Source organism: Parasteatoda tepidariorum, chromosome X2 (genome assembly GCF_043381705.1).
Source record: "Parasteatoda tepidariorum isolate YZ-2023 chromosome X2, CAS_Ptep_4.0, whole genome shotgun sequence".
NCBI lineage: Eukaryota > Metazoa > Arthropoda > Arachnida > Araneae > Theridiidae > Parasteatoda > Parasteatoda tepidariorum.
In genome coordinates, this window is record NC_092215.1 from 59,736,650 (window position 1) to 59,749,187 (window position 12,538).

The 12,538-nt window shown below is 33.6% G+C and overlaps 1 protein-coding gene across 1 annotated transcript; it reads left to right on the forward strand.

Moving 5' to 3' along the window:
* The first annotated feature begins 3,515 nt into the window (after window positions 1–3,515).
* LOC122272855 (uncharacterized) lies at window positions 3,516–8,903 on the forward strand. The gene has a single exon (XM_043056885.2). The coding sequence runs from the start codon at window positions 3,516–3,518 to the stop codon at window positions 8,901–8,903; it is 5,388 nt and encodes a 1,795-aa protein (XP_042912819.1).
* The last annotated feature ends 3,635 nt before the right edge of the window (window positions 8,904–12,538 follow it).

Sequence of the window (12,538 nt, forward strand, 5' to 3'; positions counted from 1 at the left end):
TATATATATATATATTGTACTCTCAAACCAACCAGAATCTGGTAAAATGTATCTTGTTTCTTGCTCTATGGGATCACCAAAAACGCTCAGAAATTTTTTCCACAGCGCTTTGGTAATAATTTAGTTAAAATTAACGATAAAATATGGTCTTATAATATGTGATAAAATTTTAGCATGATTACATAGGGCATGGCCTAAAAACCATTAATTCGGTTAAATTTACTTTTCAGTTATGCATTTTTTACTAAATGTGTGGTAATAAGAACTAAAATTATGGAAACTAGAATTTCGGGTAAAACATTAATCATATAAATGAAAAAATTACCAAAAAAATGGCTTAAATACCGTATATTTTGGTTTTATTTTCCAGAAAAGTACGATAATTTTAACCAGTTTTTTTTCCGAGTAAATTTTAATATCGTTTCAAAAATTGATGAAAATTTTGGTTCATTGAATGCGGCTATTATTAATAATCGTTCTTTATAGTTTTTAGTTTTGGATTAATCAAGGGAAGTGAGGGTCATTCCCCGTTTCCTCTTACACTGATATTTTCTAAGGTTACGTGTCACTGTAGGCGCAAAACTTTAATTTCAATTCTCGATGTATTGCTAAAAATGAAAAATAAAAATGCTGCATTTTCGAATGCTACCCTCTACTTCATTTGTTTCTTAAAATTTAAATAATCCGTCAAGTAAATTTTGAACATTTAATGTAATAGCTTAAAATAATCTGTCAATTTGTATACCATAGAACTGGAGAAATTTTTTCATGATATAATTAAATCTTTCTTTGTTTTGCACATTCAAGGTTAAAATTTGGCGGGATTCAGCACTTTAAACATAATAGTTATCAACATGAATATTTATTTTTCAGAATATAAAAGGCTGAAATTTCGAAAAATATAGGTTCAGGTAAAAAAAGAAACATTTGATTTTTATTTGTTAAGATTCAACTTGATAAATAATATTTTGCTAAAAAGATAATAAATAAAATAAAAAACTATTGCAAAAACTTGTAAAATGAACAATTAAAACAACGTTCCAGCATAATAGTGTATTAACATATTTTAACCAATAGCGTACTGCTGAACATAGTGAATTGAATAAGCACGCAATGAGTACATAAATTTTTATATGCGCATATGCTAAAAATATATATATAAAACATGTTTAAAAAATATTATATTTTGTCTTAGTCACTCGGCATGTAATAGTTAGCACAGGTGTCGTTAAAATCGATGATGTACGATATGACTTGGGTTAAAAGTTTCTGTTTAGCATGCATTTAATGTATATTATTACCTACTTCGGTTAGAGGCTCTTCATTGCTTTCTTATTATTATTAATAGCTTCTTTTCAGGGGATCAGTTGGTGGAGACTTTAATATTTTTTCATTTATTTTTGGCTCAAATGAGAACTTTGATACTAATACCAAGTCAAAGGATAGGTGTCGAAATTTCGAAAAACATGTACATATACTAAGAAATATTTATAAAACATTTTTAAAAAATATTTTATTTTGTCTTTGTCACTACATAGTTAGCACAAGTGTCTCTTAAAATGAATAATGTTGCAAATAACATATGAGGCTGTTTGAAAATTCTGTATTGCCTACATTTAATGTATATTATCGTCTACTTCAGTTAGAGGCATTCCTCTCCATTGCTTTCTAATTATTTTTAATAACTGGTTTTGAGCGGATCATTTGATGGACATTTTATGAATTTTTTACAATTTTTTGGTTCAAATGAGAACTTTGATATCAATACTATGTCAAAGGATGGGTGTCAAAATTTCGAAAAACATATACATTTGGTAAGAAATATTTATAAAACATTTATTAAAAATTTTTTATTTTGTCCTTGTCACTCTTTATAGTTAGCACAGGTGTCGCTATAATCGATGTTAAAGCAAAATACGATATGAGACGGATGAAAAAATTCTGTATAGCCTACATACACTCATGTCCATAAATTAAGGATAAATGAAGTTCAGGCACAGAAAGAGACAGAAGCCAAACAAATTTGACTTATTTGTTAAGTCTATGTATTAAACAAAAGGTAAAGAGAAAAAAAGATGCTATATGTTTGACATAATTAATAAAAATTGCGATTTTTACTCCCTGGAGCAAATTTCAAAAAAGAACCTATTTACAAAAAACAGTATAACATGGTTAGTATGATGGTTAATACGGAGTATGTCTCCCCGACGATGCAATACAGGCCGTACAACGCCTAGGCATGCTGATTATCAAATTATCAATCTGATCTTGTGGAATATTACACCACTCATCAAGCAGTGCCCTCCGAAAATCCGGTAGACAGGTGGGAGGGGGTTGACGGGCTGCAATTCGTCGGCCAAGCATATTTTACACATGCTCTATTGGATTCAAGTCCGGTGAGTATGCTGGCCAATCCATACGGGTGATATCCTCCGATTGAAGGCATTCGTCTACAATGTTTGCACGGTGAGGACGGGCGTTGTCGTCCATGAACGAAAATTCAGCACCCATGGCGCCCCGAAACAAACGTACATGTTGTTCCAGAATGACATCCCCATAGATGTGGCCTGTCATCGTTACACTCTGAACATGCAGGTCAGTTCTGGAACCAAGAATAATTCCTCCCCAAACGAGCCATCCTGCACCTCCGTAACGGTGTCGTTCAATGGTGTTGTCTTGGTGGTAACGGGTACCTGGCGCTCTCCATATGAAAGTCCGGCGAGAATCAGACTGGAAACTAAACCTGGACTCGTCGGAAAACATCACACAAGACCACTGTTGCGGTGTCCACAATGCAAGCTCTCTACTCCAGGCTAATCGCAGGCGACAGTGAGTTGCGGTAAGTGGAACACCGAGCATATAGACCAATGTGCCCTAAGCGTCTGTACACGGACTGCCTTGAAACTGTCGTAATGGTAGCTGAAGAGAGCTGACGAGACAGGTCTGATGCTGTGCTCCGTCTGTTTCTTTTGGCAGTAACTGCCAAATACCGGTCTTCATTCGGTGTCGAGAAACTGCGATGAACAATCTAACTTTAAAATTTTAACTGTAACTGTAGCGAGGCGGAAGTTTTGTAAACAGAAGGGGAATGATCGCCTCAGAGAGAAGAGGTTGATATGTAATGCTCTTTTCAAAAAAGCTTAATGTTTCGTTTTCAATTATGTTTCTTGTTACGTTTTGTGTTAAATATTAAATGTTTTAAAAAGAAATAGTTAATTCCTTTAATGGCAGAACTTGTTACTTTTTATTATTGACATCTTTTTATTTTTACAAGAGTAGCGATCCTTTTTAAAGCGAAAGAAAAGCTTTCCATCTTCTCACCGGGAAAATTGAAGAACAACAGAAATTGCAGGTAAGGTAATTTTACCTTTACCTTTAATTAAGAATTATTATTGAATTTGTTTGAGTTGATTGATAAATAATTTTTTACATGGCATCCCCGCTGGGACTGAGAAGACCGATTAGTTTTTCTTAAAAGATCGTGTATTTATCGAATTGATATATAATTTAAAAAGATGTCGGCAGATGAGAAAATTAAACAGTTAAAAAGAAAACGAGGTTCCTTAAGAACAAGCGTAACAAATACACTGACTAAATTAGATGCAGAACTTTCGAAAACGGAAGATATAAATGTCAGTGTAATCGAAGAAATAATCGAAACATTAACAAACAAATTTGATTCTTTGAGTTCTGTTGATAAAGAACTAGAACCACTCTTCAACGATGATGAATATCAATCAGAATTTGAAAAAACAGAAGAGTATCAAGATAAGGTAGTTATTTCTAAACTAAGAGCAAAAAAGAAAATAAATGAAATGCAAACGTCAGTAAAGAGTATGGAAAGCGAAAATATAACCTTACAACGTTCAATAAATAAAACAGAAATAAACGAATCAGCAGCAGAAAAGGTGCGCATTCAACTCCCGAAACTGAGTATCGCGAAATTTTATGGTGATGTCAGCCAATGGCTAACCTTTTGGAATAGTTTTGAAACAGCGATACACAATAATGAATTATTAGATAAAGTGGACAAATTTAACTATTTGAAGGCGCATTTAGGTGGGTCTGCTTTAAATACGGTTGAGGGTTTTTCAATTTCAAACGCATCATATGATTCCGCAATTGAATTATTAAAAGATAGATTTGCTAAGAAAGATTTACTTATTCACACACATATGAGCGCTATTTTAAATATGCAACCGTTGAAAAGTTCAAACGATATTCGCGCGTTTAGAAAATTTTATGATAATTGCATGACACATATACGCAGTTTAGAATCATTAGAATTAAAACCGGAAAATTATGGAAGTGTATTGTGTCCTATGTTGCTTAAAATATTACCCCCAGATTTAGTATTAGAGTATAATAAAATCGAAAATGAAAATGTATATTCAGATATAAAAGAGCTTTTAAATTTTCTTTCGAAAGCATTAAGTTGTAGAGAACGCTCAATTCAGATGAGTGCAGTAAGTGACCTTGGAAATAAATATCAAGTGGATCGGAGAAATCCGAGACACATCAGTCGGCACCATAATGAAGAAATAAATTTCTCCCCCTCTAGTAGAAAGTTAAATATTCAATCACGTGAAAATGAGAAGCCGAAATATACGGCAACAGATTTATTGAGCTCTGAGATGAAACAGAACAGGAATAAAAAATCTTTCTGCGTTTTTTGTGAGGAACCGCATGATTCAGCGAGTTGTAAATTAGCAATGAGTTTATCGTTAGAAGAAAAAAAGAATATTTTGAAAAAAAGACGAGCTTGCTTTCGCTGTTTAATTATGAATCATAGGGCGGATCAGTGTTATTCAAAAATTGTTTGCACATTTTGTTCGAAGCGCCATGCATCAATAATGTGTTATTTAAATCATGATTTAAAAGGGAATGAATCCGATAATTCTGATAATAGTAATAAACTTGTTGAAAGTAGTGTTTTAACTAATAATTGTTGTTCTAATGAAGTTTATTTACAAACTTTAATTGTATATGTTCATGGTCAGAATTCTAAAAATTTAGTAAGAATAATTATTGATTTGGGTAGTCAAAGATCATATTGTAGTAAATTTATTGCTAAAACAATGGGTTTAAATTGCATTGGGGAGGAAACTGTCACCCACGGACTTTTTGGAGGTATTGAAAATACTGAACAACATAAGCGGTATAGTGTTAAGCTAACTAGCCTGGATGAGAAATTCAGCTGTGAATTTGACGTGATGGATCAGAAGCAGATTTGTGCTCCTATTCCTAAAATAAGTGATTCCAACTGTAAACGTGAATTAAAAGGTATGGGTATTTTTGCAAGTGATATCGAATTAAAAGGGAATTCTTGTTTGTATGAAAAAAACCCAAATGAAATTCACATACTTATTGGGGCAGATCTTGCAAGTATCTTGCTAACGGGGAATATTAAACATCTATCAGGAGGGTTAGTAGCTGCGAATACGCGTCTTGGGTGGACAGTGCTGGGAAAATCTGTACGAGAAAACGCATTTAATACTCCTCAGTTATTATTAACTTTACATGTAGATTATGCTAAAATATCGGATCTCTGGGAGTTAGATTCTTTAGGAATTCACGATATGAGTGAAAAACAAACAAAAACAGAAACACAAGAAATTGTTCTAAAGCATTTCCAAGAAACATTAACCAGAGATCAAAGCGGTAGGTATCAGGTTTGTTTACCTTGGTTGGAGGGTCGTGTAACATTGTCGGATCATAAAGAATTGGCCAAGAAAAGGCTTAGCAATACCGTGCAATCGCTTAATTCTAGTAATATGTTAAAGGCGTATCAAGATGTATTTGATGAGTGGGAAAAAGAAGGCATTATAGAGCAGGTTTTGTCAGATCATAACAACATAAATAAAGCAGAGACCACTGAGCACTTCTTACCTCATAGACCAGTCATCAAAGAGAATTCAACGACTAAAATTCGTCCCGTGTTTGATGGGTCAGCTAAAACTCGTAATTCTTTATCGTTAAATGAGTGTATTGAAAAAGGGCCAAATTTGATAGAGCTAATACCATCAGTTTTAAATCGTTTTAGATGGGGTAAAATCGGTGTTATAGCCGATATTCGCAAAGCCTTTTTACAAATAAGCCTGCAAGAAAGTGATAGGAATTTTTTGAAGTTTTTATGGTGGAGAGACGGTGACCCTCGCAAATTAATTACTTACAGGCACTGTCGCGTTGTTTTTGGTGTTTCGTGCAGCCCTTTTCTGCTAGCTGCCGTTTTAAACCACCATTTGGAAAACGTACCAGAAAACTTAAAGCATTTGGCTAAGAAACTAAAAGACTCCATGTACGTGGACAATTGTGTAGCAAGTGTTGATTCTGTTGCAGAACTAGAATATTTTCGATCAGAATCTCAAAAACTGCTAGCATCTGCAAAATTTGACTTGCGTGGCTGGATACATAATGCACACACTTCAGAGAATAAAGTTGAGGAAAATTTACAGATTGCGAATTCCGAAAACTTTAAAGTCCCAGTTTTAGGGCTTTTGTGGAACTTTAAGAACGATACGTTGTCTTGCGATATTAACGATATCAGTATCGATGATAAAAGCATAACTAAGAGAAAAATATTATCATTGGCACATAAGATATTTGACCCTATTGGGTTCACGTGCCCAGTGACTCTAATACCGAAACTACTTCTCCAAGATTGTTGGAAAGCTCAAGTCTCTTGGGATGCTGAACTGCCGAAAGATATCGTTCAAAAGTTTAATAATTGGAGAAACCAAATCTCAGATTTGAAAGACATTGAAATTCCTCGAAATTACTCATGCTTGGATTTGAATGACGCAAAATTGACTTTGCATGTTTTTTGCGACGCATCCAAACTTTCTTATGCTACTGGAATTTTCTTGAGAGCAGAACGGGGAAATGAAGTGACTTGTCAGTTACTACAAGCTAGATCACGAGTGGCACCATTAAAGAATGTGTCTATCCCGAGATTGGAATTACTCGCCTGTAACATCGGAGTGAGACTAGCAACATCTGTAAAAAATGATCTGAACTTGAAGGATATCCAGACATTTTATTGGTCTGATTCCATGGACGCATTGTATTGGATAAAGAAAGAAGGTCCATGGGTTGTATTTGTGACCAATAGGGTAAAAGAAATAAGAGCTTTGTCCCAAGTTAGTGAATGGAATTATGTTCCAGGAATTCAAAACCCGGCCGATTTACCTTCTAGGGGGTGTTCGGTGAAGACGCTTATCAAGGGAAAATGGTGGCAGGGGCCACCATGGCTGAAAGACTCTAGAGACCGCTGGCCTAATTACAAATTGATTCCAGATGAAAAGGTGATAAACTCTGAGAAGAAGAAAATTGTCGTGTCTTCCTTGAATAAAGAAAATGACGAATACTATCATCGCATTTCTTCGTACAAAAGAATAATAAGAATCACCGGTTGGATTTTAAGATTTTCCAGAAATGCTAAGACGCCTAGTGATAAAAGATCTGGACAACTATGTGCTGAGGAACTGAAGAAGGCCGAGCTGAAAATTCTAAAGAAAGTCCAGGATGAAGAATTCTTTGGAGGAACAGAAAACCAATTGAAGTCTCTAAAAATTATAACAGACAATGATGGTCTCCTAAGGGTTAAAACCAAAGTTTTCATGAGAATAGATGAAGAGGATTTTAGACTTCCACTACTTTTACCATCAAATCATCACGTGGTAAAAAGTCTAATAATCAGTAAACATCAAGAGTTAGGACATGCCGGAGTACCATTTTTAATGACTGCCTTAAGAGAAAATTATTGGATCTTAAAGAGTAGAAGAACCATAAAGAAAGCCATAAAGATGTGCGTTGTATGCCAAAGGTTCAATTCAAGACCAGCTAGTATTCCTGAAGGACCATTACCGGAAGATCGAGTAAAGGAAGCGTCTGTTTTTGAGATAATTGGTTTAGATGTGGCAGGTCCTTTGTACCTTAAAGAAAGACAAAAGGTGTGGATACTTCTAATAACATGTGCTATCTACCGAGCAGTTCATTTGGAACTTTTGACTGCATTATCCACTGACAACTTCTTATTGGCTCTAAGAAGGTTCATTTCACGACGCGGAAGACCTTCGAAGATCTATTCGGATAATGGGACTAACTTCGTCGGATTTGAAAAACTGCTGAGAAATGTTGATCTCGAGAGATTGAAAGGTGAAATCGCTCCCATCACTTGGAAATTTATACCACCTTCAGCTCCATGGTGGGGTGGTTTCTGGGAACGTTTAGTAGGTCTTATGAAGCAGATTTTGAGAAAAGTGCTGGGAAGAACTTCGCTAAGTTATGAGGAAATGGCTACTGTTTTGTGCGAATGTGAGTGTCTTCTCAATTCAAGACCACTTACCCATGTTTCTGATGATGCAAATGACTTGAATCCAATTACACCAGCAATGTTTTTGCAAGAAAACAAAAGTAATGATGTTACAGATCTTGACCAATGCAGCCAAACAGATGGAAAAAGTTTAAATAAACGTTTGGCATACCGGTTAAGAATTTTAAAAGATCTACGTTCGAGATTTCGTGTGGATTACCTAGGACAACTACGAGAAAGTTACAGAAAGAAAAATAACGTCCCTGTTCCTAAAGTAGGTGACATAGTACTCGTATGGAGTGACAACATCAAGAGACTTAACTGGCCGATGGCACGAATTTTGGAAACATATCCCAGTCAAGATGGACTTGTTCGTTTAGCGAAAATAAAGACAAAATCTGGTGTCTTTATTCGCCCTGTTCAGAAACTGTGCCCTATGGAACTGGATAGTTGTGATGTTATTGCCAATAATACTCCGAATGATTGTGTCAACCCTAACCCTTCAGTGACTGATAACTGCAGAAAAACTGATTCTGTGACCACTCGAGCTGGTAGGGTTGTGAGAGTGCCTCAACGTTTTAGACAGTAATATTTTGAGTTTCAGTGATCGACATCTCTAAAACTCAAGAGGGGAGTGTTGAGAAACTGTGATGAACAATCTAACTTTAAAATTTTAACTGTAACTGTAGCGAGGCGGAAGTTTTGTAAACAGAAGGGGAATGATCGCCTCGAAGAGGTTGATATGTTATGCTCATTTCAAAAAAAGCTTAATGTTTCGTTTTCAATTATGTTTCTTGTTATGTTTTGTGTTAAATATTAAATGTTTTAAAAAGAAATAGTTAATTCCTTTAATGGCAGAACTTGTTACTTTTTATTATTGACATCTTTTTATTTTTACAAGAGTAGCGATCCTTTTTAAAGCGAAAGAAAAGCTTTCCATCTTCTCACCCGGAAAATTGAAGAACAACATAAATTGCAGGTAAGGTAATTTTGCCTTTACCTTTAATTAAGAATTATTATTGAATTTATTTTGAGTTGATTGATAAATAATTTTTTACATTCGGCGTTGTAACTCGGGGGCGACCTGTGCTGTAACGTCAACTCACATTACCATCATCTTGGAATCGTTGCCAAAGCCTGGAGATGACACTCTGGGTGATTCCAAGTTCCTCGGATACTTCCAGCTGGGTACGTCCACATTCCAGTCGTCCGATGATTCTGCCACGTAAAAAATCACCCAAATGCTTCCTTTGTGCCATAACTATGCGGTTATTGCACTGAAAGGCTGTTAAAGCGCTTGTGAACAATTTTACTTCTTTGCCACCATTCCTTATATACCCCTCTCTTACACTCTCGTCATTGTGACGTACTACCAGCGTGATCTAGTGGTTTCCTGTAATTTGCATATTCTTCTTCAGGATGTGTGTGATAATTCTACAGGTGAAATTTTAATTTTAGAGTTAAATTTCCGTGTGATTCTGAATTATCCTTAATTTATGGACAGGAGTGTATTTTGCATACTATTGTCTACTTCGGCTATTGACATTCCTCTCCATTGCTTTCGAATTACTATTAATAGCTTTCTTTTGATTTTATCATTTGGTGGACACTTTAACAATTTCTTATAATTTTTTGTTTCCAATTAGAACTTTGATACTAATACAAAGTCAAAGGATAGGTGCTAAAATTTCTAAAAACAGTAAATGTCATTTGATATCATTGGTTTATCTCAAAGGTTGTGAAAATTAGATTAAATATATTAAAAAAACGAGTGAAAAATCAAAAAATTCGTTGATCTGCCTTACAATAGCACTAAAAAGCTTCCATTTCTTAACAACAATAAATGAATAGTGCGCTAAATAAAAAGCAAACCACTTTTAATAACTTTCAATCTAATAACTGGATCCTCATGTTTTAGGACTCCTTCTTAATGATTCAAAAAGGTAACCCCAAATATGTTAATTAATTAGGGCAGCCGATATTTTAGGGCAGTGGTGGACTGCGCTCAGTAATTGCCTCAATTATAACACACACCCCTAACAGTACGCTGCTAGTTGGTTACGTTTCTTGGTATATCTCTCTTCTCGCTGACAAGTGAGGGGTGCAATTTATAAAAATCAAGCACGAACTTGGCGATAAGCTTCTATTAGGCCAAGAAATATATCAAAATATATTATGCCAAGTTACTAAGTTCGAGATATTGCAGACTGGATTAGATTTATAATTAGAATATAATACATTTATTGATAGCATTGCATCTATCATTACAATTTTATTATCTTTATGGGTAAGTGAACTTACAAATGTGCAGAATTATAGATTTTGGAATTAAAGAAAGGGTGAACTTATCCATTTGCGAACGTTGTGTTACTCTCCTTTCAACTTTTGATTTATTGTGAATAAAAAAATTTGATTGGGACACATTTAAACGCATTACTTTGTTTTAATATAGTACTCAGTGTTTTGTAGTTAAAATTTAGAAACAGTTTCAATCAGGAGATTGCTTAAGAGTAAGAATGAAATAATTTTTAAAAATTTTACAAAACAACTCCTTTATGGTTTTACTCCATGAAGTAAAAATTTGAATATTGAGTGCAACTTTCTAATTTTGGGAAAAACGAGTTAATATAATTTCTGATATTATGACATTTTATAAAATTTTATCTTAAAATTTATTGGTTAACAACAAATTACACACAAATTAACAAATAACAACAACGTTAACATTAACGTTAACAACAAATTTGTAATTTGTTGTTAAAATTTGTTGCAAAATTTTTTTATTAACTCTAAAAATAAAGATGAAAAGTGGAATAATATAAAAATATCAAATAAGTTACCAACTTTTATTTTTTTAAAAATAATTTATAAGAAATTCTTTTAACGCCTTTTATGACCAAAGTTATATTTAAAAAAAAAAACATGTACTTGGAAAATTAACTGAGACTATATCGACTCGACTCTCATAAGTTAGAAAGTTACACTCAGTATTTTAAGTTTTACTTTTCCTAACATAACCTTAGCAAAGTTGTTCTTTAAAACTATTTTATTTTATAGCATATATAAGGATTTTTATCAAGTGATTGAAGAATCTGCCTTTAAAAAAATTTTCCAATATTTTCTTCTTTTTTTAAATTTGGAATTGACAGCAAAACTCGATTATGAGATCATATTTGTATTGCATATAACTATAGAGTAAAGCTTATATTAATCTGCTGATCGACTCAATTATCAACTTAGTAGATAAAAAAGATAAAGATAGAGGCTTTTTTTATTAGCTTTCAAATTAGTTAAATAGTATTAAGTTATACTTATTACAAAAAAGTTATAAAAGATGATTTCCTAACAATTAATTCTTGCCTAGAATTGAGCGATAATTTTAATTTTGTTTATTGATCGGAGTCAAGTTTACGGGAAAATCCGGAATCAAAGTTGGATTCGAACAATTCAACAGACTCCCCAGCTCTATTCAATACTACAAAATCAAATTTAAATAAAAGACTTGTACCGACATTTTTTTTTTACTTATAGTCCTTGCCGATGGCTTTATGCTATTAGATTTGGACCATAATACAATAGTACATATTGAAAACAGCACCAATTGACATAATACCAGTAGAGCTAATTACCAAATTTAATTAAGCATTATAACTGACAATTATACATAGCAATTTGCTTATGGCTTCTATTAAGGAATCAGAATCTTTTCTCTATTTATTTTGCTTTATTGAAGGTATCTTATTTTTATTTCAATTACGGTTGTTGATCTTAAATCATTTAGCTCTATGGAAACGCGTTTTAAAGCCATTATTATAAACAAAATAATCTTGTGGTTTCAGATAGCTTTAAAAAGACTAAATCAGTGACGTATTACCGATTCACATGCTGTCCGCAGTGATGACTGAGTTTGTAAAAAATAATTAAGGATTAAAGAATGTGCAATATAATCATAAACAGAATCGTCTGCAGTTTCAGTTATGACAATGACTAATCTTAAACTAATGCGAAAAAATAATTTTTCAAACATCTCTCCCGAACTGACTGATAAAATTTTTTAAATGATTTTTAGAATAGGGGGTTAAAATTGTTTTTTGTATCGGATGTCCAAGTGTCAGAACTCCTGCACCAGCAACATAGCGTTCCGCGACAAGGTCAGAGAAAAATACTGAGTCAACTCAAAAGAAAAGTTGAAAATAACTAATTGCCCTTTGGGAAGAATTTCAA